The following is a 26,867-nucleotide window of genomic DNA, read 5'->3' on the forward strand; positions in this document are numbered from 1 at the left end:
AATGGAAGTCCGAACTAGTGAAATTCATCATGAAACATTGTCAATCACCTTCAAAGAAAGGATCATTTAGGAAATAGATAGAGTTATTCATATTCTGGAAAAAGAAAACAACGTTTTAGTTAAAGGAGGGGATATTGCCAATTATTTGAAAATAATTGATAGTAATGTGAAGATTTTGAAAGCAAATTTCACATCACTTTAAAAACAAAACTATATGTGATTTGTATAGTATTTATTCAGACATATTATTCATTTCTCGATTTTTCTTCACTTCCATATTATTTATGACATGCCATAGGTATAAACTACCTGTACCTGAAATGTTTAGTGAATATTCTATTTCATTCATCGTCTGCCATAACCCATTAGTAATATTTATAATCAATGGAAAACTGTATTGAAACTTACACTATTTGCTAGCTAATGAACCTTTAGTATTGATATTGTTCAAAATATTATCTCCAAATATACTAAGATTTTTTTTTATCCAGGTATACAAGGAGGTGGATGTGGCCAGAAATCAATTCGTTTGAGACCAGCACTTGTTTTTCAAGAACGTCACGTCGAAATCTTCCTGGACATTTTCAGACAAGTCATGCAAGAGATACAGTAGAAAAACTGCCAGCAATAATGTAACCTAAATCCACTCTGTCTTCCATTGTGATGTCTTCCATCTGTCTTCAATAGAGATAATAATAATAAATGTTGGAAAGTATCAACACCGCCTTTTATTTTTGAATGTACGATTGAAAAATCATTTATTTATTTATTTATTTATCTCTCAAGTACACTACAGAATTATTATAAAATCCCAAATGGTACATCAAGAAAGTTTCAATTGTTGAAACCAGTCAAGCATTAGAGTTCAGTTATGAACCCAACAAGTAAAATCCTTAATATAACTATTATAATTACTTAAAAATAAATAAACCTATTTATTTTTTATCAGTCTTATACACCACAAACTATTGATAAAATACTAAATGGAACATAAAAAAAGAAAAAATATTAAAAAGACAAATATAAGCTTAAAGACATTCAACACTAAATTAAATTATAAAATAAAACGTAACTATGTCAAGTGCATTACAGAATTGTAACAAAGTCCCAAATGTTACATCAATGTGCAAACAAACCCTGGAGTCAAGTTATTGCTTCATATGTCAAATAGTGCATTAAGTTCAAATTAAAAAAAAAGACATGTACGAATACTAGAATAAGTTATGATTATTAAAAGAAATAATAAAGGACTATTCAGAAGTTTAATAAACAATCTCTTGATGAAGTCGTCTAATTGCCATTTTTTTGAATCTTAAATATGACAAATGAAAAAGATCAAGTTCTGAAAAGTATGTATTGAAATTTTTTTGAGCCTACAACTTATTGCCATCGAGCCATAGTTAGTCTTGTGGAATCACAGCCCAAATGAAAAAATGCGATTGCTTCTCAAGGATCTTGAGTTAACAGAAAGGCAAAGGTCATCTAAAATAGCTGAACAATTGTAGTGGAAGTTTATTATTTTATGAAGAAATAGAACCATTGCAAGTTTACGTCTGTCCTCAAGTGATAATAAATCTAATACAGACAGCCTCATTTGCGAGGTAAATCCAAAGTAGGGTAGGCCAAGTTTCTAAATTATATATTTAGAAAAGCGATTTTGCACTTTTTCAAGCCTCTCTTTATGACAAGAATAAAGAGGACACCAAATTACACTATTATATTCCAAGATACTCCGAACCAGTGAAAAGTATAATGACTTTATGGCATCATATTTTGTAATATGGCGGGTATTCCTTCTGATGAATTCGAGCATTCTGAATGCTTTATTACAGATATTATTGAGATGATCAATAAAGCTTAGATCTTTATCGAAAGTAATTCCCAAATCGCATAAGTTTGAAGAGTTACATAATTAATGAAGTAGTTTCCAATGACAGGCTGTGCCTTATTCTATAAAATCTCAACAAATTACATTTCTTAACGTTAACTTTTAAACAATTAGTGTCACAGTAGGTACAAAAACTATCCAGATCATTCAGAATACATTCAATATCATTGGTAGATTGCACTATTTTGAAAAACTAAAGTTGTCTGCATACAAAGAGATATCACAGTGTTTAAACACTGATTTAACATCATTAATAAAGAGTAGAAATAATATAGGCCCAATGTGCGAACCTTGTGGAACCCCTGAAGTAACATGAATTGTTTCTGACACACTGTCAGCTATCCTCACATTCTGCAATCTACCGGAAAAGTAGGATTCAATGAATTTCAAGTATCTACCCATTACTCCAAGATTATTAAGTTTTAAAATCAATAGTTCATGACAAACTGAATCGAAGGCTTTAGCAAGGTCCGTGTAGATAACATCAATTTGGAACCCTTGCTCAAGCTTATTCGTGATGAAGTTTTGATAGACAGCCAAATTGGTGGCAGTAGACCTTCTTTCGTAGAATCCATGTTGTTCATCTATTATGACGTGCTTGAAATTATTGAATATTCCATCTGTAATTGAAGATTCAAATACTTTGGGAATACAAGAAATCTGAATATCATTTCTGTTTCTACTTTTGAATACTGGAGAAAGGAAAGATTTTTTCCAAACACCTGGAAAAATTCCTGTATCAAATGATCTTTGAAAAAGTATTTTAAGGGGATGTGATAAACTGTGACAGCAATTCCTGAACAATATTGACGGAATTCCGTCAGGCGCCCTTTGAGACATCTAGGTTTTTCAATTTATTTTCAATTACCACTTCACTGAAGGTGAAGAAAAATAACGTGTTAATATCGTAATTGGTATGAACTGGTACATAATTTTGAACAGGTGAATGAATCGAAAAGCAAGATTTGAAATGTACCGCAAAAGCATCGGCAATAGTTTTAGGGGTGTCAAAGTTCAACCCATTATATGTCATGCCAGTAGGTAACCCTTTATCTTTCCTCAATGAATTGAAAAATGACCAAAAATATTTGATGTTAGTAGGGATCATATTTTCTATATTAGATAGATATAGCATGTAACATTTATCTATATAATACTTGGTTTCCTTGCGCAACTTGGAGTATTCTTTGTAATCACAATCCAATTTAGTTTTTTTGAATTTCTTGAATAAGGAGCTCTTTTTTATATAAGTTGAATCAGAAAGGAACTGTACCATTTAGTATACTTTGAACTAGTTATATATCGCTGTGGCACAAATCGAGTAAAACCTTCAAATAAAATTTCATAAAAGGATAAAACTGCTAACTCAATTTCCGAATTAATCTTAGAAGACAAATGAATGTCGGTTAAGTAGCTATTTAGCCCTTCGTAATCACCTTTATGAAATAAAAACACTTTTTCTCTATATCTGAACGTAGGCTGTAACATATTCTCAAAATCTAATTCAAGCTGGAGTGGAGGGTGATATGCATCTGCTGGAAAATGATTGAGCAGTGTAGTATCAGAAAGTCTTACGTCAATTGAAATTTCATCAGCGAAAACTAAGTCCAAAATTTTATCTTTAACATTTTTAACATCATTATATTTGAAGAAATCAAATACATTTCAGAAGTATAACTATTCTCCCTGCGTTTCACAAATAGACATCATAGTCCAGTCATTATAGTAAGTTCACCTCGGAATTCGAGATACCCAGCTGTAAGTCTGTAAATACTTGTATATTGACACCCTAAAAGTTGTCTCAAAACCTACATATGGTAGGGTGTAAGCAACTATTAAATTTCAAGGTCAAAGGTCACAAAAATCGGTTTTTTGCGCTTTTTTGGAAATATCTCAAGACAAGTGTGTTGTCGTCAGCAAAGCATTATTTCGGATTTTTGTTTTTTTCCAATAAGTCGTTGATATACAATAAAAATTGGGTAAGAGACAATATGGATCCTTGTGAAACACCAGCGTTGATGTTGAAATTATTCGAGAGAAGGTTTTTTTCAGTAAGCTGAAGAGCCATATACAAAAATGATCCGACAAGCCGCCATAGCATTGAAGTTTGGTCAGCAAACCCTGATGCCACACACTTTCAAAGGCGTTAGAAATATCAAACGCAACAGCTCTTAACTCTCCATATTTCTCGATTGCGTTATTCCAAATATGGGTGACATACGGTATAAGGTCGCTTGTTGATCTTTGTTTCCGAAATCCATATTGATGTTCGCTCAAGCCTCCCAAATATTCGAGGATGAGGTGGTTTACGGGATTCAGGAATAGATTCCCAGCCTTTGATGAATTTGAAGTAATCCGGAGGCATGGTATTTGAAACTCTATTTATGAAAAGTGATTCAGTTTATTTCATTCTATCTTCCTTCCAAGTTTCATTTTGTAATTCTACCCAAAGTTTTCCTAATTTTGCCATATGCTTTGCTACACTATCTGCTACCAAAAATATTATTAAACAGTCGATCCTGTCTCTATTCTGCTCATTGTTCGAAAACGGTATGTTACTTATTCCACATCTCCTGAGAAATTACACATATTAACTAGAGACTATGATATTTTGGGCATTTTAATCTAGCTCATTATAAACTGCTAACTGTTTACTATAAGCAACTGTCTGGTCCCATGATGCCCCTGGAGCCAATTCTTCAGGTTTCTGAAGCGTACCTTTCACAGCTATCATTGCTTCGCACGTTGAATCTTCAACTGGAACTTTCAGTCGAACCAGTTTCATTGGCCTTCTAACTTATCAATCACGACTTTTGAGATTTCCATTTTCACAGTTTACTTTTTCAACTTAATTCTTGACTAATGCGCAACTGGACCCATAACCTGCTGAGTTTTAGGTCGAACACAGGATTATTCAACAGTAAACAACTTTGATGAAAATAAATATACAAATCTCAGAAAAATAAATTCAAGTAACTTGATGGTGACAACTCTATCAACAATTCTTCATGTCGTTCTTAGTAACTGTCGCCCAAGCGCGACGGATTTCATCAGAAAACCTATTTCGCTTAACATGCAATCTAAAGATCTCAAGGTTCGGAAACTGATATATTTGTCTGCCCGTTTAGTTGAATTTCGATGAGTTAGCATTTGAACTTCCTATTTTTTTACCACTTTTATTGAAGTTCTCTTTTCTTCATTATGATTTCCTACCACGGCTACATCCGTCAATTCAGAGTTAGTATTTCTCATGAGGAACAAGCAGATGATTTTTTTTATAAACACCATCACAGTCTGGCCGAAATGTTACATTGTATGAGGCACAGAGAAATCTATTTTTTCCCGAAGCCAGGACCTTCACTCCTATTTTTTGGTTTAATTTGACCGGATGAACAAGTTATTTCTGTCTTCAACCGAGGTTCAACTGGGTTGACTTTCATCTTAGACAAAGTTGAAGCCCTTCCAATGGAGAGCATAACCGTCTTGTTTGTTATCGTCTCAACCGTCCTGGCTTATTACTTTATATACGTAAGACCTGCCGAATCTACGTCAATCTAACCATTAATCCGAGGTGCATTTAATTGAATCTATTAATAATTAATACACCCATAATTAATTTATGTCAACTTACACAATAGCTGTGCATCGTTTAGTATATATGAATAAATAATTTGCGAAATGGATGCATAGGTAATTGTAAAAATTTATATTTCTAGTTGAATATTGTGGCTTTTACGTAGATTCATCAAATCTAAATATGATTTGATAATATCTGAAAGTTTCGTTAGTCACTATATATATATATATATATATATATATATATATATATATATATATATATATATATATATATATATATATATATATATATATATATATATATATATATATATATACAGGGTGTCCCTGGACTTCCTCTTTTCCTCTCGGGAATGTATAGATGGGGTCAAAATATCACCAGTACTTCATATAACTTTTTTTCCTAAAAGTCTTCGTAACCAAGTTACGGGCCCTCGAAGTTACAAAATGAAAAATGTTTTTCTTTGATAACTTTTCAAGTGAATATTCAAAATCATCCAAATTTTGGTAATTGACTAAACAAATGAATTCCGTCGATGAGCTTTCATTCAGGAGTCAGTTGTTTTGCTACAAAGTCAGGAACGGACTACCCCCGATGGTCCACACCCCAAAACTTTGAAATGACAGATATTTTTCAATATTTTTCAACTAAATAAGGTTACTTGGACAATTTTATGAATAAAAGTACTCGTGTGGAAAGTCGATCGGAGCAACGAGTCTCGATAAAAATGTAGTTCTACTCGACGACATCAAACCCGCTCGTCCACCATTATTTGAAATGAATAATTATCAAAGCAGAAATAATAATGATAACGGTAATTCAACAACATTTATAACAGGAATAATACAAAGTATGCTAAAATGAAGTCGTAAACAAAAAGTACAGTACCTATATGGAAGTTTAAGTCACAATTGTGATAGCAGATATTTTTTCAAAAGAAATATCAAGTTCTGGAGATTCGTGGTGTTTTTGAACTAACAAGCTACTCTACTATGAAATATCGAATTCATTCCATATTTTGTATGTACATAATACGTGTGGAATAATCACGTTTCGTGTTGATCAGTTATCTGAATCTCATGAAACTCAACATTCGAATGTTTCAAATTCTTCTTCACAGCTAAACTGTTGACACGAATCTGAATTTAGCTGAAAAAACGCACATCGGAAAAAATATTTACTATACTAATAAAAAGCAAACGAATGAACTACAAAAACGGCTGCACATGATCAGGTGAAAAATATCCAGGGAATAATTATGTTCCATTTCTTTCACAGATGTTGACAAAAAAACCTTTTAGAAAGTTTTGATAAAAAATGAGAAACTGGAATGCGATTTTGTTTGTTGTTGTTGTTTGTCACAGATTTTGAAAGGTATGTAATAATTGATAATTAATTTGAGCACGTTGTTTTATTTCGATATTATTGCAGGTACAGTTTTGCCAAAACGAGGTGGTGAGGGCGCTCCTAGGACTGTACGTACCGTTGTATTGGAGGAAAATATTTTGGAAGCCGTCGCTGACGATCCTTCAATGAGCATCAGAAATCTATCAGAACAGTTCCATACATCCAAGTCCACTATTCATAGAATAATTAGGGAACAACTGCTCCACCCATTTCACATCCAGAAGGTACATGCCATGACACCTCAAGATTTTCCAGCACGACTGGAATATGCCAATTGGTTCATGGATAGGCAAAGAGAGGATATGACTTTTATCAATCGAGTTTTATTCACTGATGAAGCAGGTTTCAGTAGAGATGGAGTTATCAACTCTCATAATCTCCATATATGGGCCGAAGAAAATCCCCATGGGATATTGCAAACCAAACACCAACGGAAATTCAACGTGAATGTTTGGGCTGGTATCATAGGAAACCATCTTATAGGACCATTCGTTCTACAGGACCGATTGAATGGAGAACGTTATTTGGAGTTCATTCAGAACGATTTGAATGGACTTTTGGAACATGTTCCTTCTATGAGTTTCGATTTATTTTTGTATTCATAACCCCATTTGACCCCCTTCGACGGGCGGTCTCATGTTATGATTTCCACAGATTGTTATTATGATCGAATTGGATTCTTTCAGCATGAAATTGTTGTGACAGGATTTTTCCTTCTATGAGTTTCGATTTATTTTTGTATTCATAACCCCATTTGACCCCCTTCGACGGGCGGTCTCATGTTGTGATTTCCACAGATTGTTATTATGATCGAATTGGATTTTTCCAGCATGAAATTGTTGTGACAGGATTTTTCCTTCTATGAGTTTCGATTTATTTTTGTATTCATAACCCCATTTGACCCCCTTCGACGGGCGGTCTCATGTTGTGATTTCCACAGATTGTTATTATGATCGAATTGGATTCTTTCAGCATGAAATTGTTGTGACAGGATTTTTCCTTCTATGAGTTTCGATTTATTTTTGTATTCATAACCCCATTTGACCCCCTTCGACGGGCGGTCTCATGTTGTGATTTCCACAGATTGTTATTATGATCGAATTGGATTTTTCCAGCATGAAATTGTTGTGACAGGATTTTTCCTTCTATGAGTTTCGATTTATTTTTGTATTCATAACCCCATTTGACCCCCTTCGACGGGCGGTCTCATGTTATGATTTCCACAGATTGTTATTATAATCGAATTGGATTTTTCCAGCATGAAATTGCTGTGACAGGATTTTTCCTTCTATGAGTTTCGATTTATTTTTGTATTCATAACCCCATTTGACCCCCTTCGACAAGCGGTCTCATGTTATGATTTCCACAGATTGTTATTATGATAGGAATCGATTTTTCCAGCATGAAATTGTTGTGACAGGATTCTTCCTTCTATGAGTTTCGATTTATTTTTGTATTCATAACCCCATTTGACCCCCTTCGACGGGCGGTCTCATGTTGTGATTTCCACAGATTGTTATTATGATCGAATTGGATTCTTTCAGCATGAAATTGTTGTGACAGGATTCTTCCTTCTATGAGTTTCGATTTATTTTTGTATTCATAACCCCATTTGACCCCCTTCGACGGGCGGTCTCATGTTGTGATTTCCACAGATTGTTATTATGATCGAATTGGATTTTTCCAGCATGAAATTGTTGTGACAGGATTTTTCCTTCTATGAGTTTCGATTTATTTTTGTATTCATAACCCCATTTGACCCCCTTCGACAAGCGGTCTCATGTTATGATTTCCACAGATTGTTATTATGATAGGAATCGATTTTTCCAGCATGAAATTGATGTGACAGGATTCTTCCTTCTATGAGTTTCGATTTATTTTTGTATTCATAACCCCATTTGACCCCCTTCGACGGGCGGTCTCATGTTGTGATTTCCACAGATTGTTATTATGATCGAATTGGATTTTTCCAGCATGAAATTGTTGTGACAGGATTTTTCCTTCTATGAGTTTCGATTTATTTTTGTATTCATAACCCCATTTGACCCCCTTCGACGGGCGGTCTCATGTTATGATTTCCACAGATTGTTATTATGATCGAATTGGATTTTTCCAGCATGAAATTGCTGTGACAGGATTTTTCCTTCTATGAGTTTCGATTTATTTTTGTATTCATAACCCCATTTGACCCCCTTCGACGGGCGGTCTCATGTTATGATTTCCACAGATTGTTATTATGATCGAATTGGATTCTTTCAGCATGAAATTGTTGTGACAGGATTCTTCCTTCTATGAGTTTCGATTTATTTTTGTATTCAGAACCCCATTTGACCCCCTTCGACGGGCGGTCCCATGTTATGATTTCCACAGATTGTTATTATGATCGAATTGGATTTTTCCAGCATGATATTGTTGTGACAGGATTCTTCCTTCTATGAGTTTCGATTTATTTTTGTATTCATAACCCCATTTGACCCCCTTCGACGGGCGGTCTCATGTTGTGATTTTCACAGATTGTTATTATGATCGAATTGGATTCTTTCAGCATGAAATTGTTGTGACAGGATTCTTCCTTCTATGAGTTTCGATTTATTTTTGTATTCAGAACCCCATTTGACCCCCTTCGACGGGCGGTCCCATGTTATGATTTCCACAGATTGTTATTATGATCGAATTGGATTTTTCCAGCATGAAATTGTTGTGACAGGATTCTTCCTTCTATGAGTTTCGATTTATTTTTGTATTCATAACCCCATTTGACCCCCTTCGACGGGCGGTCCCATGTTATGATTTCCACAGATTGTTATTATGATCGAATTGGATTTTTCCAGCATGAAATTGTTGTGACAGGATTCTTCCTTCTATGAGTTTCGATTTATTTTTGTATTCATAACCCCATTTGACCCCCTTCGACGGGCGGTCTCATGTTGTGATTTTCACAGATTGTTATTATGATCGAATTGGATTCTTTCAGCATGAAATTGTTGTGACAGGATTCTTCCTTCTATGAGTTTCGATTTATTTTTGTATTCATAACCCCATTTGACCCCCTTCGACGGGCGGTCTCATGTTATGATTTCCACAGATTGTTATTATGATCGAATTGGATTTTTCCAGCATGAAATTGTTGTGACAGGATTTTTCCTTCTATGAGTTTCGATTTATTTTTGTATTCATAACCCCATTTGACCCCCTTCGACGGGCGGTCTCATGTTGTGATTTCCACAGATTGTTATTATGATCGAATTGGATTCTTTCAGCATGAAATTGTTGTGACAGGATTTTTCCTTCTATGAGTTTCGATTTATTTTTGTATTCATAACCCCATTTGACCCCCTTCGACGGGCGGTCCCATGTTATGATTTCCACAGATTGTTATTATGATCGAATTGGATTTTTCCAGCATGAAATTGTTGTGACAGGATTCTTCCTTCTATGAGTTTCGATTTATTTTTGTATTCATAACCCCATTTGACCCCCTTCGACGGGCGGTCTCATGTTATGATTTCCACAGATTGTTATTATGATCGAATTGGATTTTTCCAGCATGAAATTGTTGTGACAGGATTTTTCCTTCTATGAGTTTCGATTTATTTTTGTATTCATAACCCCATTTGACCCCCTTCGACGGGCGGTCTCATGTTGTGATTTCCACAGATTGTTATTATGATCGAATTGGATTTTTCCAGCATGAAATTGTTGTGACAGGATTCTTCCTTCTATGAGTTTCGATTTATTTTTGTATTCATAACCCCATTTGACCCCCTTCGACGGGCGGTCTCATGTTGTGATTTTCACAGATTGTTATTATGATCGAATTGGATTCTTTCAGCATGAAATTGTTGTGACAGGATTTTTCCTTCTATGAGTTTCGATTCATTTTTGTATTCATAACCCCATTTGACCCCCTTCGACGGGCGGTCCCATGTTATGATTTCCACAGATTGTTATTATGATCGAATTGGATTTTTCCAGCATGAAATTGTTGTGACAGGATTCTTCCTTCTATGAGTTTCGATTTATTTTTGTATTCATAACCCCATTTGACCCCCTTCGACGGGCGGTCTCATGTTATGATTTCCACAGATTGTTATTATGATCGAATTGGATTTTTCCAGCATGAAATTGTTGTGACAGGATTTTTCCTTCTATGAGTTTCGATTTATTTTTGTATTCATAACCCCATTTGACCCCCTTCGACGGGCGGTCTCATGTTGTGATTTCCACAGATTGTTATTATGATCGAATTGGATTCTTTCAGCATGAAATTGTTGTGACAGGATTTTTCCTTCTATGAGTTTCGATTTATTTTTGTATTCATAACCCCATTTGACCCCCTTCGACGGGCGGTCCCATGTTATGATTTCCACAGATTGTTATTATGATCGAATTGGATTTTTCCAGCATGAAATTGTTGTGACAGGATTCTTCCTTCTATGAGTTTCGATTTATTTTTGTATTCATAACCCCATTTGACCCCCTTCGACGGGCGGTCTCATGTTGTGATTTTCACAGATTGTTATTATGATCGAATTGGATTCTTTCAGCATGAAATTGTTGTGACAGGATTTTTCCTTCTATGAGTTTCGATTTATTTTTGTATTCATAACCCCATTTGACCCCCTTCGACGGCCGGTCTCATGTTATGATTTCCACAGATTGTTATTATGATAGGAATCAATTTTTCCAGCATGAAATTGTTGTGACAGGATTTTTCCTTCTATGAGTTTCGATTTATTTTTGTATTCATAACCCCATTTGACCCCCTTCGACGGGCGGTCTCATGTTGTGATTTCCACAGATTGTTATTATGATTGAATTCGATTTTTTCAATATGAAATTATTTCGACAGGATATTTTCTTCCATGAGTTTCAAATTATTTTTGTATTTGTATCCCTGGGCGGTTTTGCTTCTCACAGTATAATATCATTTTCAAAATCGATTTTTCTAACATAAAATTATGGTGAAAGGATTTTTCCTTTCATGACTTTCGATTCAGTTTTGAATTTTATCCCCATTTGACGGGCTTTTTTCTTCTAGGAGTTTCGATTACTTTTTATAGGTATGTCTCCATGTGATCCCCTTCAATTATTTCACTATTTGAGCCCTTCTAACTGCTGGTCTCATCTACTACGTCTGATAACAAAACATGTTTTCAGTGATAGATAATTTCTTACAAATGTACTCATCCCCTATTTATAATTTCTTTTCATTCTGCTTTTTTAGTAGGCACATTCGAAAGAGTTGCCCGAGGTGTTCGTTCAGCGATAATAATAGAGCTTCTAATCATTTTTCATCTTTTTAATGTTTATTTCTCAGTAATAATTTTTCGACGTACGTCTATGTGCGCTCGGGTGTTTTCGGGATTTTGGCTGCTACCTTTTAGCTGCCAAGTTCACACCGGTTCATTTACGAGTGCTGCTCTCGTCATGTTGGAGTCAGAAGCTTCTTAGATCACCCTGGTATATATATATATATATATATATATATATATATATATATATATATATATATATATATATATATATATATATATTATTTGAAATAAATTAGATTGAATTGATTTTTATGAGGTAATTTTTATGAACCGTTGATTAAATTTACCCGTATGGAAGTTGAGCAGTCACCCCTAATAATAGCAGTTTTGTAGACTAAATTATCACAATTATTTGTATGTCGAAACTTAAGCTTCAGTATATCAATTGTGCTGCATTAACAATTTTAATATATCCTTATTTATACACTGGCCGTTCGTAGCAGGCGAGGCGGACATTCGAGAGAACAACGGACTATTTATCTCGTCTGTGCTTGACATTGCATTTCAACACGCCTTTTCTGTTGATTCAATTACTGACATTGAACCTGTTCAATTTAGTCTAGTTAACTAGCGCCTTTCATCTCAAACTTTTTTCTCAACCTCTGGAAAATATGAAAGAGGTGCCATTCGGTTCGGAATAGCGTGTCGATGACTTTCGAAATATTCAAGTGCCGCTTGCAAAAATTGCAAAAGTTATAAACAAATAACTGAAAGCAAATATCTCAAAAACTATTTGACAATTTTCAAATTTAAAAAAGGATTCAAAAAGAGGAAGAAATTTCCCAAAAAATGTTTTGCCTCCCGGAACTGTAGGACCAATATTTATAATTTTCCCAGAGGGTTGAAAATATATCCTAAACGGGTACTCTAGCTTGCGCATTTTTTTTTTTCGAAAATCATTGAATATCCAAGTTAGGAATTAAAAAAGTTGAGGCATGAATGAACAATAATTCGCGGTCAAAAAGTTGTTTTGGAGATTTTCTAGTTTATTATGCACATTTAATCAACAAATTTTAGTCTTTGCTTTCTACATTCTACACTTAAACTGGAATATTGCAAATGCGATAATTGTTGAATAACAAGTCTGAGGTTGAATTGGGACAAAGTTGCGCATTTACCTGACTAATATTCCGTTGAGAAATTTCTGAAATTTTGAATATATCCGGAGATATTCGGAAAAAACAGAAATTTCGGAAAATTGTTTTTATTTTTTTTTTGGCTTTATTTTTCGAAGGATTCGAAAATAAATTGCACCGAAAGGCGATTAGAATTTTTAAATGGGCTAATAAGAAGACCTGATTTTCCTGTTTTCCTGGAAAATGTAATTTGGACAGATAAACGCACTTTTACGAATTGTGGGATATTCAACCAAAATAACAAACACATTTGGAGCATAAATAACCCCAGGCAGTTCCGAGAAATTCGACCTCAAGTGCGATTTAGTATTAACGTGTGTAACGTGTAGGAACGTGACAGGAATTTACAAAGATAGAATTTTGGGTCCTCATTCATTTGACGGAATTGTGAAGGGACAAATCTATCACCAGTATTGAATGTCGATTTTCGAAGACAATTTGGATGATCTACCTTTGGCTAACTATAACAGCATCTGGTTTCAACATGATGATGCTCCACCGTACACTACTAGACGAGTAACTAAATACCTGACTGGAAGGTTTGGTGATAAATGGACATGGAATAATGGACCAGTGAGGTGGCCAGCAAGGTCTCCAGATTTAAGTGTTATGGATACATTCTTTGGGGTACACTGAAAAATAGAGTTTACGTTCAGAGGGCATATCAAACTATTGAGGACCTTCAACACAGCATTGTTGGAGAGTTCGGAAGATTGAGGAGGAGGGAAATTAATCGTGTAGTGAATGATATCGAAGGACACAGTCGTGTTATCATGAACAAGGCCAGCATTTTGAGCATTTTTATTGAAAAGGACACAATATCTAATTTACCTCATACTCACCTCATTTATCAAATTTTGAATGATGATTCTGTCTCCATATGTTTTCATTGGCTTTTCAAACGAACCAAACTTGGTGAAATTTTGATCCAATAACTTGATGGATGAAGATTGAGTTAAAGTTTTAGTTAATTATTGTTATTTGTTCAAAGTTCTGTTTTCATTGAAAAGGACACATAGTTCGATGTGGTTGTTGTCTTCGGAATACAAATTTAAATACATTTCCGATGTCCCAACACTGTTTCTATTGTATTTGTAATACATTTGTATCATATCTCTTTTTTCAGCATTCCTGAAAGCCATTTTTCGCCAAATATTCATCAACAATAACAATAACAAAATACCACTGAGTGTAACAAATTGGAAGTCAAAGCCTATTATGATAAGAATACTTTTTTTTCAATATCTCTAATTTTCGGGAACGAATAATAACTTATGTACATCACTGAAAAGGTAAAATCTGGTTCTATTCAAAACAGAAAGAATCCAATGTAGCACCCATAAGAAAAAATAAAGTTGATGGTGGTGGCCGGAAAACGAAACGTCGGATAGCCAACCTGAAAACACCATTATGTAGCGGGAAAAAAGTGGCAATGTGGAAATTCAATTTATTTTCGAATCCTTCGGAAAATTAAGCTAGAAAAAATGAAAACCATTTTCTGAAATTTCTGGTTTTTCCGGATATCTCTGGATTTACTGGAATTTCAGAACCTTCTCAACGGCATATTGTTAGTCAGGTAAATATGCAACTTTGCCCCAATTTAAGCATCTTTGTATTTCTCATAGTTGGAGATCCCAGTTGGTGAATATCGAATTTGTAACACATTCGTTTTCAAACAATAAACATTTTCATAAAGAATGATTTTTTTCAATCATGATTTGCATTTAAGATGTTTGAAGGTGATTGACAATGTTTCGTGATGAATTTCACTAGTTCGGACTTCCATTGTCTACTATTTAAAATGATTTGAAATCCCTGAAACAAGTAAAAAAGAATAATTAAAAAAGAATAGTTGAAAATAACAATTATATTAAGCAACAATAAATCTGAAATGAAATGATAGTGAAATAACCTACAAGTAAAAATATAATAATTGAATAAATAAAAAGTAAAGGAATGAAAAAAGAAAATAATAAAAAAAAATAAGAAAAAAAAATTAAAAAAAAAGTGTAGAGATTCCAAGTCACGTTAGTTCACGACGTTTCGATTGTTGGTATCTACAATCGTCTTCGGGTGATGACTGGACTGATTCCTCCGAGAGATGACTATTTTATAGGTCGTTGAAATACTTTCACTTTCTCTACTTTCCATTTTCCGCTTCACTGATTCCGTGAGAGATGACCGTTTTGGCGGGAGTTGGTCATTTTTCGTTTGATGATGGGTTTCCATATGTTTCGTATATCTACGCTGGCCTGGCTGAATACGTTGTTGGACAACATGTATGCGGCTTCCTTGAATTTTCTCCGGAACCAATGTTCCTCTCTGTGCAAGATGTCAGCTTGGGACCACTCGATGTTGTGTTGATGGGTCCAAACATGGTCTGCTATTCCTGATTTACTGGTTTCTCCTCGCTGTGTGTGCTTCTTGTGCTCGGCAATGCGAACATCCGGTAACACTATCCGTAGCAGCCTCACGAAAACCAGGCCCACAAACGCGGACTGCGATTCCAAGATTTGCATTTACCGGATACCCTGTGAGTGCGGAAAATCCTATATTGGTGAAACTAAGAGGCCATTGAATGTTCGCATTGCAGAACACAAGAAATACACACAGCGAGGGGAAACCAGCAAATCAGGAATAGCAGACCATGTTTGGACCCATCAACACAACATCGAGTGGTCCCAAGCTGAGATCTTGCACAGAGAGGAACATTGGTTCAGGAGAAAATTTAAGGAAGCCGCATACATGTTGTCCAACAACGTATTCAGCCAGGCCAGCGTAGATATACGAAACATATGGAAACGCTTCATCAAACGAGAAATGACCAACTCCCGCCAAATCGGTCATCGCTCACGGAATCAGTGAAGCGGAAAATGGAAAGTAGAGAAAGTGAAAGTATTTCAACGACCTATAAAACAGTCATCTCTCGGAGGAATCAGTCCAGTCATCACCCGAAGACGATTGTAGATACCAACAATCGAAACGTCGTGAACTAACGTGACTTATAATCTCTACACTTTTTTTTTTATTTTTTTTTTATTTATTTTTTCATTCCTTTAATTTTTATTTATTCAATTATTATATTTTTAGTTGTAGGTTATTTCACTATCATTTCATTTCAGATTTATTGTTGCTTAATATAATTGTTATTTTCAACTATTCTTTTTTAATTATTCTTTTTTACTTGTTTCAGGGATTTCAAATCATTTTATATAGTAGACAATGGAAGTCCGAACTAGTGAAATTCTGCATTTAAGATAATGTTACCAGATTTTTTTTGAATTATCTTTTAAACAACGGATTTGTTAAACAATAGCAGATACAAACTTTCAAAAATAGTTTTCATGAAGCTTCTGACCATGAAAAATTGATCGTTCGTAACATTTAAAAAAAGTGTTTAATGAATAATGAAGCTTTTTATTTTTTATCCCAAGTAAATTGTTGACAACAAAAGGAAACTTGAATCTATTTTCAGACCTTTCAAAAATAACTCCAAAAAAACAAAAAAAATCTCCGACATGTTATTCAACAATAAGCATTTGCAATATTCCTGTTTAAGTGTAGGAAGTAGAAAGCAAATACTTTTAACCCAAAAAATTGTTGATTAAATGTGCATAATTAACTAGAAAATCACCAAAACAACTTCTGGACCGCGAATTGTTGTTCATTCATGCCTCAATTCTTTCAATTACTGATTTGGATATTCAATTATTTTTGAAAAAAAATGTTACGCAAGCTAGAGTACCTGTCTTACTTGCCCACTTACTTAACAACAAATCTGAAATTGTAGGTGGACTACTTAATTTTACTGCAGTATTTGAGATGCCTACTGGAAAAAAACACTATGGAAATTAAATCATCTAAAAGAACAATTTGTTCAGGCCAGTCTCAAATCCTTACACTGTAGGTCAATGGACTGACACCTATCAGAAAACAACTACTCCCCTGGCTAATACCACGAGGGCGTTGGATTATATCCGACAGGTGTCAGTGCAGGAATCTTCACTGAAGTTATTATTGCATATGCAGTTGGCGATACAACTGTTGCATTAGATTTTCAATTATTGGAACACACTTGCAGACCGGTTTCGGGCTGTTTGACCATTCGCCAGTGCAAATATGCCCACTGACTATATGTGAGAAGTTTTCTTTCCTTATACGAGGAATTGGGCAAATTTCGGATATGCAGTTGGTTACCTCGTTCACAGGCAGATGGGGCGATGACAAACCTGTTGTTGTTGTCAGCTCCTGCTTAGTTCGAGGCATGACACTCTGAAAGAATTCGATTTTCAATGATCGGAAATCATCGACTTCATGTTGATGATAGACACTACCTTGCACTGATACCTGTCGGATATAATCCAACAGCCTTCGTGGTATTTGCTAGGGCATAGTATTTCTGTATACAGTAGTTTCACTCAGCGTCGGTCCCTTTGATGTCGGTGTCCAGGAGTTTCATTTTTTATAATGATGACGTATTTGACACTAATGACATTTCTCCCTACTACAATCTCAACCAAAGCGTGTATACACTGCTCAACATAACAACTATTCATATAAACTGCTCAAAAAAAAACAGTCTATGAAAACCATGTTGAGCACCTGAGAAAATTGTACAAATGATAATTTTGCATTCGTGTAATATTGAAGTAACCCAGATCATTTGGGCAATGATGAACTAAGTTTCAAGTAGATTTTAAAAATTCATGGAATCGGCAGATGTTCATATTCGAATGTGACAAAATATATTTTCATTTCAACAAGAAAAAAGATAAGATAAAGAACGTGTTTTGTTATTCATGAACCATGGTACGAATCCATGCGAAATTTCTTTGTAGTGATTTTTGGGGCCAAATATAGCATATTCATTTATTGATTGGAGAATTCAAGATGGCGGACGAGTTTGCCGATTCGATTATATTAAGGACCAATTATTAAAAATATTCCTAATCGAATTCATCACTCAAGATTAAGGAATCTGTAGAGCCTATTCTTTTTGAATTATGTAGTTACTATTCAGGACTTGAAGAAGTAAAAAAGTAATTAAGTATGTAGTGTTCAATCATACAAAAATAATTTTTTTGTATGTATGTACTAACTATAAATGTATGTGAGAGTTTTCGGAGTCGGAAGTTATGAATTATTTACACTGTAAGATAATAGGTTGTTTTGCTGCTTCCAGCTTTTATCCAAGTAAAAATTGATAATAAAATCACTGACAAGTCCAAATGCATTTTGACTATACCATTATATATGTTTTCCGACAGAAAACAACTACTTCTTTAGCTAATAACTCGACATATATTGACAAATGTTGATATTTGAATCTATACAAGTCTAGATGTCTAATCAACCCCGAAAAGTTGCTGCGTAGATTAAAAACAGTTATTCTAAATGAAACATGTCCTATTAGTCAGCAACTTCTTATATAATGTAAATTTGACTATCAAAAATACCTTACGACTGTTAACCTTTCGGAATCCAAGTCGCCTCAGACATAATTGCAAAGATTCTCACTTTGAAGAAACAACTTTGCAAGAGCTCTCTAGGACAAATAGTGGGACTTCGCCTGATTCGAACAAGGAACCAACTGCGAACCGTTTTGAAGTGTTCCTCATCAGTGCAGACCATGCTATCACGGTTGTATACACACAGGGACTCGTTATTCCTCCTAGAGAGCTCTTGCACAGTACCATGGTTCATGAATAACAAAACTCGTTCTTCATCTTGTCTTTTTTCTTGTTGAAATTAAAGTATATTTTGTCACATCCGATCCCATGAATTTTTAAAATCTACTTGAAACATAGTTCATCATTGTCGAAATGATCTGGGTTACTTGAATATTACACAAATGCAAAATTATCATTTGTACAATTTTCTTAAGTGCCCAACATGGTTTTCATCGACTGTATATTTTTGAGCAGTTTATATGAATATTTGTTATGTTGAGCAGTGTTTAAACGCTTTGATTGCGTGCCTGTCTTGAACTCGTCGTTTGCGCAGACCTGAGACTGCAACTCCTGGGTCTGCGTGTAGAAAATTCAAACCAAAAATCACCCGAAATGGGATTACTGTATATAGTATACTGTGGCTAGGGGAGTAGTTGTTTTCTGAAAGGTGTCAGTTTATTGACCTACAGTGTAAGGATTTGAGACTGGCCTGAACAAATTGTTCTTTCAGATGATTTGATTTATAGCCAGTTTTCAAGTATGCCCACTGACTATATGTGAGAACTATGGAAATGATTAGGAATACCTGTTGCTGAGAGCAAGCGGGACTGCCGCCTCTGTAATTCCAAGGTTACGTTCAGCAAACAGTTCAATGTTAAACCATTATCGAGTTAGTATTTTTCGGGTGGTGTGATGTGCATGTGTAGTATTTCTCGGCAGGAAATTTAAATATATCTTTATCAAAAAGTTTACAGTGCGTACAGAATGTGGGCGAGGCGAGTGAATATTTCTGTTTTCAATGCTATCAAAACAGGTAATCATTTATTATTACCGGTTGCTGGATCTAAATGCATTTTAGTATTACAAACGAATTCATATTCAGAAGTGTTTACTATACGTTAATTGTGATGATAATTGAATTGCAGAATTCATTATCATATTGTTCATTAAGAGATTCGAAAAACTCAATAATGTACAATGTATGTCATTTAAAAAAGATCACGAAGGGCACTTCTCTGATACATGTCACCATGTATAGTAGAAGTTTTCAAAAAACAACGTTTATTGTCCAAACAGGCACTAGACCAAATTACAGACACAGTATCCAATTTTGGGATGAAAGTGGTGAGTATAGGAAATATACAGGGGGATTGGCGTGAAGTTATCCACAGATTTCTGGCCACACATACTGACGTAGAGGAAAATAAAAATCTGTGGTTGGGATACGAAATTATTAGCACCCGTACTAATATCTGTGGCTGGAAATAACTATTCACTATAGGTTGAACGTGAAATTATTGGGACTATTTGGTGTAAAACTTTTTTATAGAATCTTGAGTAGATCGACGCGTTGATAATGGTTTTCTCATCAACAATACAAATTTAGGGAAAAATAAAATTGGAAATATTAGACTTACTTTCCAATACCCCATATAAAAATGATATCCGATGATGTGCGTCCATCAAAATCACACAACTTCCATAGTTTCTTGAGTAGATTAACTTGGTGATGACAGTTTTCTTGTCATCTGAACAGATTTCAAAAAAGAAATTGTTGAAACAATCAGAATAATTTTTTGAGATTCCTTGTATTCATGAAAATCACACAACTCCTATAGAATCTTGGGTATATCAATATAGTGACAACCATTTTCTTGTCACCCATACAGATTTCGAGAGAAAAATTGTTGCAACAATCAGACTTACTTTTTAGAACACCTTGTAGAATTGAAACCAGAAGATGTGCGTTCATGAAAATTACACAACTGTTATAGAATCTTGGATAGATCAATATAGTGAAAACCGTTTTCTTGTCACCCATACAGATTTCGAGAAAAAAATTGTTGCAACAATCAGACTCACTTTTTAAAATACCTTGTAGAATTGGAACCAGTAAATGTGCGTTCATGAAAATTACACAACTGTTATAGAATCTTGATTAGATCAATATAGTGAAAACCGTTTTCTTGTCACCCATACAGATTTCGAGAGAAAAATTGTTGCAACAATCAGACTCACTTTTTAAAACACCTTGTAGAATTGGAACCAGAAGATGTGCGTTCATGAAAATCACACAACTGTTATAGAATCTTGGATAGATCAATATAAAGAAAACCGTTTTCTTGTCACCCATACAGATTTCGAGAGAAAAATTGTTGCAACAATCGGACTCCCTTTTTAAAACACCTTGTAGAATTGGAACCAGAAGATGTGCGTTCATGAAAATTACACAACTATTATAGAATTTTGGGTAGATTGATATGGTAAAAACCGTTTCCTATAACATTTGTGTGATTTTCATGAACGCACATCTTCTGGTTCCAATTCTACAAGGTGTTTTAAAAAGTAAGTCTGATTGTTGCAACAATTTTTCTCTCGAAATCTGTATGGGTGACAAGAAAACGGTTTTCACTATATTGATCTATTCAAAATTCTATAACAGTTGTGTGATTTTCATGAACGCACATCTTCTGGTTCCTATTCTACAAGGTGTTTTAAAAAGTGAGTCTGATTTTTGCAACAATTTTTCTCTCGAAATCTGTATGGGTGACAAAAAAACGGTTTTCACTATATCAATCTACCCGAGATTCTATAACAGTTGTGTAATTTTCATGAACGCACATCTCCTGGTTCCAATTCTACAAGGTGTTTTAAAAAGTGAGTCCGATTGTTGCAACAATTTTTCTCTCGAAATCTGTATGGGTGACAAGAAAACGGTTTTCACTATATTGATCTAATCAAGATTCTATAACAGTTGTGTAATTTTCATGAACGCACATCTTCTGGTTCCAATTCTACAAGGTGTTTTAAAAAGTGAGTCCGATTGTTGCAACAATTTTTCTCTCGAAATCTGTATGGGTGACAAGAAAACGGTTTTCACTATATTGATCTAATCAAGATTCTATAACAGTTGTGTGATTTTCATGAACGCACATCTTCTGGTTCCCATTCTACAAGGTGTTTCAATAAGTGAGTCTGATTGTTGCAACAATTTTTCTCTCGAAATCTGTATGGGTGACAAGAAAACGGTTTTCACTATATTGATCTACCCAAGATTCTATAACAGTTGTGTAATTTTCATGAACGCACATTTACTGGTTCCAATTCTACAAGGTATTTTAAAAAGTGAGTCTGATTGTTGCAACAATTTTTTTCTCGAAATCTGTATGGGTGACAAGAAAACAGTTTTCTCTTTATCGATCTACCCAAGATTCTATAAGAGTTGTGTGATTTTCATGAAATCAAGGAATCTCAAAAATGAGTCTGATTGTTTCAACAATTTCTTTTTCAAAATCTGTTTAGATGACAAGAAAACTGTCATCACCAAGTTAATATTCTCAAGAAACTATAGAAGTTGTGTGATTTTGATGGACGCACATCATCTGATATCATTTCTATATGGGTTATAGGAAAGTAAGTCTGATATTTCAATTTTATTATTCCCTAAATCTGTATTGTTGATGAGAAAACGATTATCGACGCGTCAGTCTAGTCAAGATTCTATAAAAAAGTTAAACACCAAATAGTCCCAATAATTTCACGTTCAACCTATAGTGAATAGTTATTTCCAGCCACAGATATTAGTACGGGTGCTAATAATTTCGTATCCCAACCACAGATTTTTATTTTCCTCTACGTCAGCATGTGTGGCCAGAAATCTGTGGATAACTTCACGCCAATTACAGGGGGTAAATTTTCGTTTTGAGGGCACCCGGCGATTTTGAAAAAATACTCACGTATTTTGATGCGTAGATTACGAATCCGAAAGAAAAAAGCGGCGCTCTCCCTTATTTACAAAGTTACGGCCCTTCAAAGTTCAGAAAAGGGCAACTTTTCAGCCTTCTTTTACACAAAATAAACTATTTAAAAACACAAGCATTCATTCACTAGGTCACCTTTACACCTTTTTCCTCCTTCTTTGACACTTTTCACTCCAACAATCAACATTTTTCTTATAAAAAAACTTAATTTAAAAACGAATGCTTTTCCTGGTGACATTCTTCTATTTCTAGGTTAGTTACTAGTGACATTTCAGAAAAAAGCGGTTGGTATTTGCCGCCGCCTACTATTTCAAATTCGTAATACACCACTAAAAACCAATTTACCATCTGAAGAATAAAGGTAAAAAATTTGAATTACTTTAAGAATATAGACTGCATCAGTCGTACCAACCATGACATCAACCTCAAAAACGTAAAATACAGAGATATGTAACCAAAAAGCAGCTCCGTACATTTTTTCATATTTTTATTGGAAAAGTGTTGATTATTTAAGTGTCAAAGAAGGAGGAATAAGGTGTAAAGGTGACGTAGTGAATAAATGCTTGTGTTTTAAATAGTTTATTTAGTGAAAAAGAAGGCTGAATAGTCGCCCTTTTCTGAACTTTGAAGGGCCGTAACTTTGTAAATAAGGCAGAGCGTTGCTTTTTTTCTTTCAGATTCGTAATCTACGCATCAAAATACGTGAGTACACCCAAACATTTTTTTAAAATCCAGTCTCTTTCCGTTATACCGGAAGTTGAGGGCAACTTCCTTATTTCCAATGGAACACCCTGTATTATATTACATTTTTGAATTTCTCAGCACACTTTAGGCCCACTTTATATAACAATGCCTATACCCAAATTTATTAGTTTTCAAGATATTAATTTTTTTCTGAAAAATTTGACAGTTACAGCACCACACCGAAAAAATCATAACTCATAGACAGTAACAGTTGAAAATGTGAAATTTCACAGAATCACACCTTAAACATCAAGTCATGAACAGGTCCGTCGAATTTTCGAAAATAATTTACAGGGTGGTCGAAATTTCCACCTAAAACATAACATCATGAAAACTGATGAAACACAATTTTTTTCAAATAGAAACCATACACTATTCTATTATTTTTGGATACAACGAAAAAAGGAATAACAAATTCATGAAGAATGTCCTATACCTAACATACACACCTGGCAAGATATATCCGATGTTGGGAAATATTTGAAATGTAAATCATTTGAAGTTCGAAGCAATACCAAACCAAGAAAGCTTTGAAAACAAATGAACTAATATCAACTCTGTCGTTGGTAAAAGGTAACTCAACATGAAAATAGATGGATTGAAATAAAATACTATCAGAGAGATGAATTATATCTTTGTTTATTGATATCGAATATAGTAATTTTATTTTGTTTATATTTTTTAAGGTTAGATTTTACTTTAATTTTAGAATTTAACGTAATTCCTTTGCTTTCAAATAATATTGTGGCCGTTTTGTTCTAAACAAAAATATATTCATTTTTGCATACCTCTATCTGTAGCTTTCTGTATGGAGTCAGGAATCAAATTATTGAAAGCTCTCAGAACCCTTCGTTTCATGTTTTCTTTATCACTCACAGGATCAGCATAAATATTTTCTTTGATATATCCCCAGATGAAGAACTCCAGTGGTGTCAGGTCTGGATGGCCCATTGTAGCAAAGTCACTGATCTTCGACAACCCTGCAACCATATCAGTATTATGTGCAGGGGCTCCATCCATCTGATAGCATAATTTGAAACGGTTTTGTCCAGAAACATGCATTCAAATATGCATCAACCCGAAATAATAAATGTCATACGTTGCAAGGGAGCCAAGCCTCCGACCGTTTTAAAAAACACAAGTTCCGCGAGACGGATCCAACCAGCGACATACGTCTCGATTTGTACTTTTAGTTGCAGACATTATAGTCCAGTCATTATAGTAAGTTCACCTCGGAATTCGAGATACCCAGCTGTAAGTCTGTAAATACTTGTATATTGACACCCTCAAAGTTATTTCAAAACCTACATATGGTAGGTTGTACGCAACTATTAAATTTCAAGGTCAATGGTCACAAAAATCGGTTTTTTGCGCTCTTTTTGGAAATATCTCATTTCCTATGGGTTTTTTGCTATTTGTATTTATTATCAATATTGTAGAATACAAAATTCTCTACAAATTTTGTTTGAAAAAATGTTCTATACGGTGAACCGTTTTCGAGATAGAGGGCGGAGAGCACGCGGTCACAGCCTCACTTCAGGTCAACCGGTGCCTCCGGTCGAGAACGCGCCATATATAGTTGATGAACTATCGATAAATCAATGATTATAAATATTTGTCAATTTTTATTAACTATTATATTATATTTTATCATTTTTTTCCTAACTTATCCACTTTTTATTCAGTATTAATTTATTTAACAACACTTACCTGCTCATGTAATTGCAGAATTGTTAATGAAAATATAAGAATTATATTTGAATTTTAAACTAATTAATATTTATAACTTCTTACATGATGAAAAATAAAAAAACAAATAAATTACGAATTAATATTTTTATTAAAAAATATCATTGAATATATTTATTTTTATTGAAAGCAAAGAAATGGAATAAAGGGTACAAAAACTGCAATTTATGATTTTAAACATCTTCTTCCTCTTCATCGTCGTCTTCTGGCTACTGGTAAATTTCAAACTGGTCTTCATTATCGTCTTCAACGACATTTGTCTCAAGTTCTTCCATGATTTCGGGGTCAAAGGTTCCATCTTCGTTAATGTCGCTCTGATATGGTAGAGCATTGAGACAAACTTGCCCATTACATTGGCCACAAGCTAAAGAGCATTGCAAGCCCGCTTTCCTGCATCCGCATCGCGAACCACAACCACTCTTGCAGTTGCAGAAAATTGTATTTAGCAAATCTTCTGGAGCAGGTGGTAAAATTGTCATGATAGGCTCCAGAAAATCGTTTCGCATTGCCCAACCCCATACCTGGGGTTCCAAATCATGTCCTAACCAAGTTTGAACTTGATAATATACACGGTTGAAATGTTGATGAGCAGCTGCACTTGTTGGTGGAATATTTGAAAGCTGCACAGGTTTATTGAGTTTTGTAGACTTGACGTAATGCATATAACGAAGATGATCAAGACTTTTCACAGATTTCGAAGCATTTCAGACTGCCAATAAGGTTTGAGTTCCACTCTCTAATAATCTCTGGGCCGAACAATTTTCTTCCTCAAATGCTGCAGCTAGTTCATCCAAATTTGTCAATTTCTCAAAAACTTTTAAAAATGATTTTTTTCCCTTTTTAAAAAGGCCATAAGTTGTGTCACAGACACTTAATGCGTGCAGAAATAAAATATGTTTTTTAGAATGAGGATAATTATCAAAACTTTTAGTCGAGTATATCTCCGTTTTTACATTACCTTTCCCAACTTCTTTAAAGAAAATTTCTTGTTCGTAAGACAGAGTACGCCCAATTAAAATGACAAGTAAATCAATATCTTGTCCTATTATAACTGCAGTTTTTTTAGACTTTGATTCTTCAATTGCAGTTTCAACAATAAGAAATCCGCATCATCTCTGGCTTGTTTAGTAGTAATATTTGCAGCTTGTAATTTTTCAATCAACATATTAATGAACTTATCTTTGTTATTTCGATTTGATGAGAATTTTTCTTGAGTAACTGGTACAACCATTGTTTCATCGAAACAAACTTCATACGTTTTTGAAAGTGCACCAGGTCTTCTCTGCTGCTCCATAGCTTTTACGTTCTTAGTGTAGTCTGAATATCCGTCAAATACAACAATTATTTTGGAACTGTAATGCCTTTGTAAATAATTCATGTATTTATCAAAAATAATAAATAAAAATTGACAAATATTTATAATCATTGATTTATCGATAGTTCATCAACTATATATGGCGCGTTTTCGACCGGAGGCACCAGTTGACCTGAAGTGATGCTGTGACCGCGCGCTCTCCGCCCTCTATCTCGAAAACGGTTCACCGTATAAAAATTTTTTTCAAACAAAATTTGTAGAGAATTTTGTATTCAACAATATAGCAATACAAAAAGCAAA

General features: G+C 34.4%; 3 protein-coding genes across 12 annotated transcripts in view; all 3 read left to right on the top strand.

Moving 5' to 3' along the window:
- Window positions 1-719, top strand: part of LOC111515695 (4-aminobutyrate aminotransferase, mitochondrial) — a 179,114-nt gene extending 178,395 nt beyond the window's left edge. For all 10 annotated transcript variants that reach the window (XM_074177712.1, XM_074177707.1, XM_074177708.1 and 7 more), the window contains one exon: window positions 492-719. In XM_074177712.1, the coding sequence (XP_074033813.1) occupies window positions 492-613 (122 nt within the window). In that variant the 3' untranslated portion in view covers window positions 614-719. The remainder of the gene's footprint in view (window positions 1-491) is intronic.
- The window catches only part of LOC141483248 (uncharacterized), a 403,587-nt gene that overhangs the window by 359,674 nt on the left and 17,046 nt on the right, over window positions 1-26,867 (top strand). The gene's annotated exons all lie outside the window — the stretch shown is intronic.
- The window catches only part of LOC111511411 (4-aminobutyrate aminotransferase, mitochondrial), a 128,633-nt gene continuing 121,415 nt past the window's right edge, over window positions 19,650-26,867 (top strand). Inside the window, exon 1 of the mRNA XM_074177727.1 lies at window positions 19,650-19,812. Within this exon, the coding sequence (XP_074033828.1) occupies window positions 19,764-19,812 (49 nt within the window). The 5' untranslated portion in view covers window positions 19,650-19,763. The remainder of the gene's footprint in view (window positions 19,813-26,867) is intronic.

Source organism: Leptinotarsa decemlineata, unplaced genomic scaffold (genome assembly GCF_025532065.1).
Source record: "Leptinotarsa decemlineata unplaced genomic scaffold, Ldec_3_MD MMD2_tig00003192_RagTag_RagTag, whole genome shotgun sequence".
Taxonomy (NCBI): domain Eukaryota; kingdom Metazoa; phylum Arthropoda; class Insecta; order Coleoptera; family Chrysomelidae; genus Leptinotarsa; species Leptinotarsa decemlineata.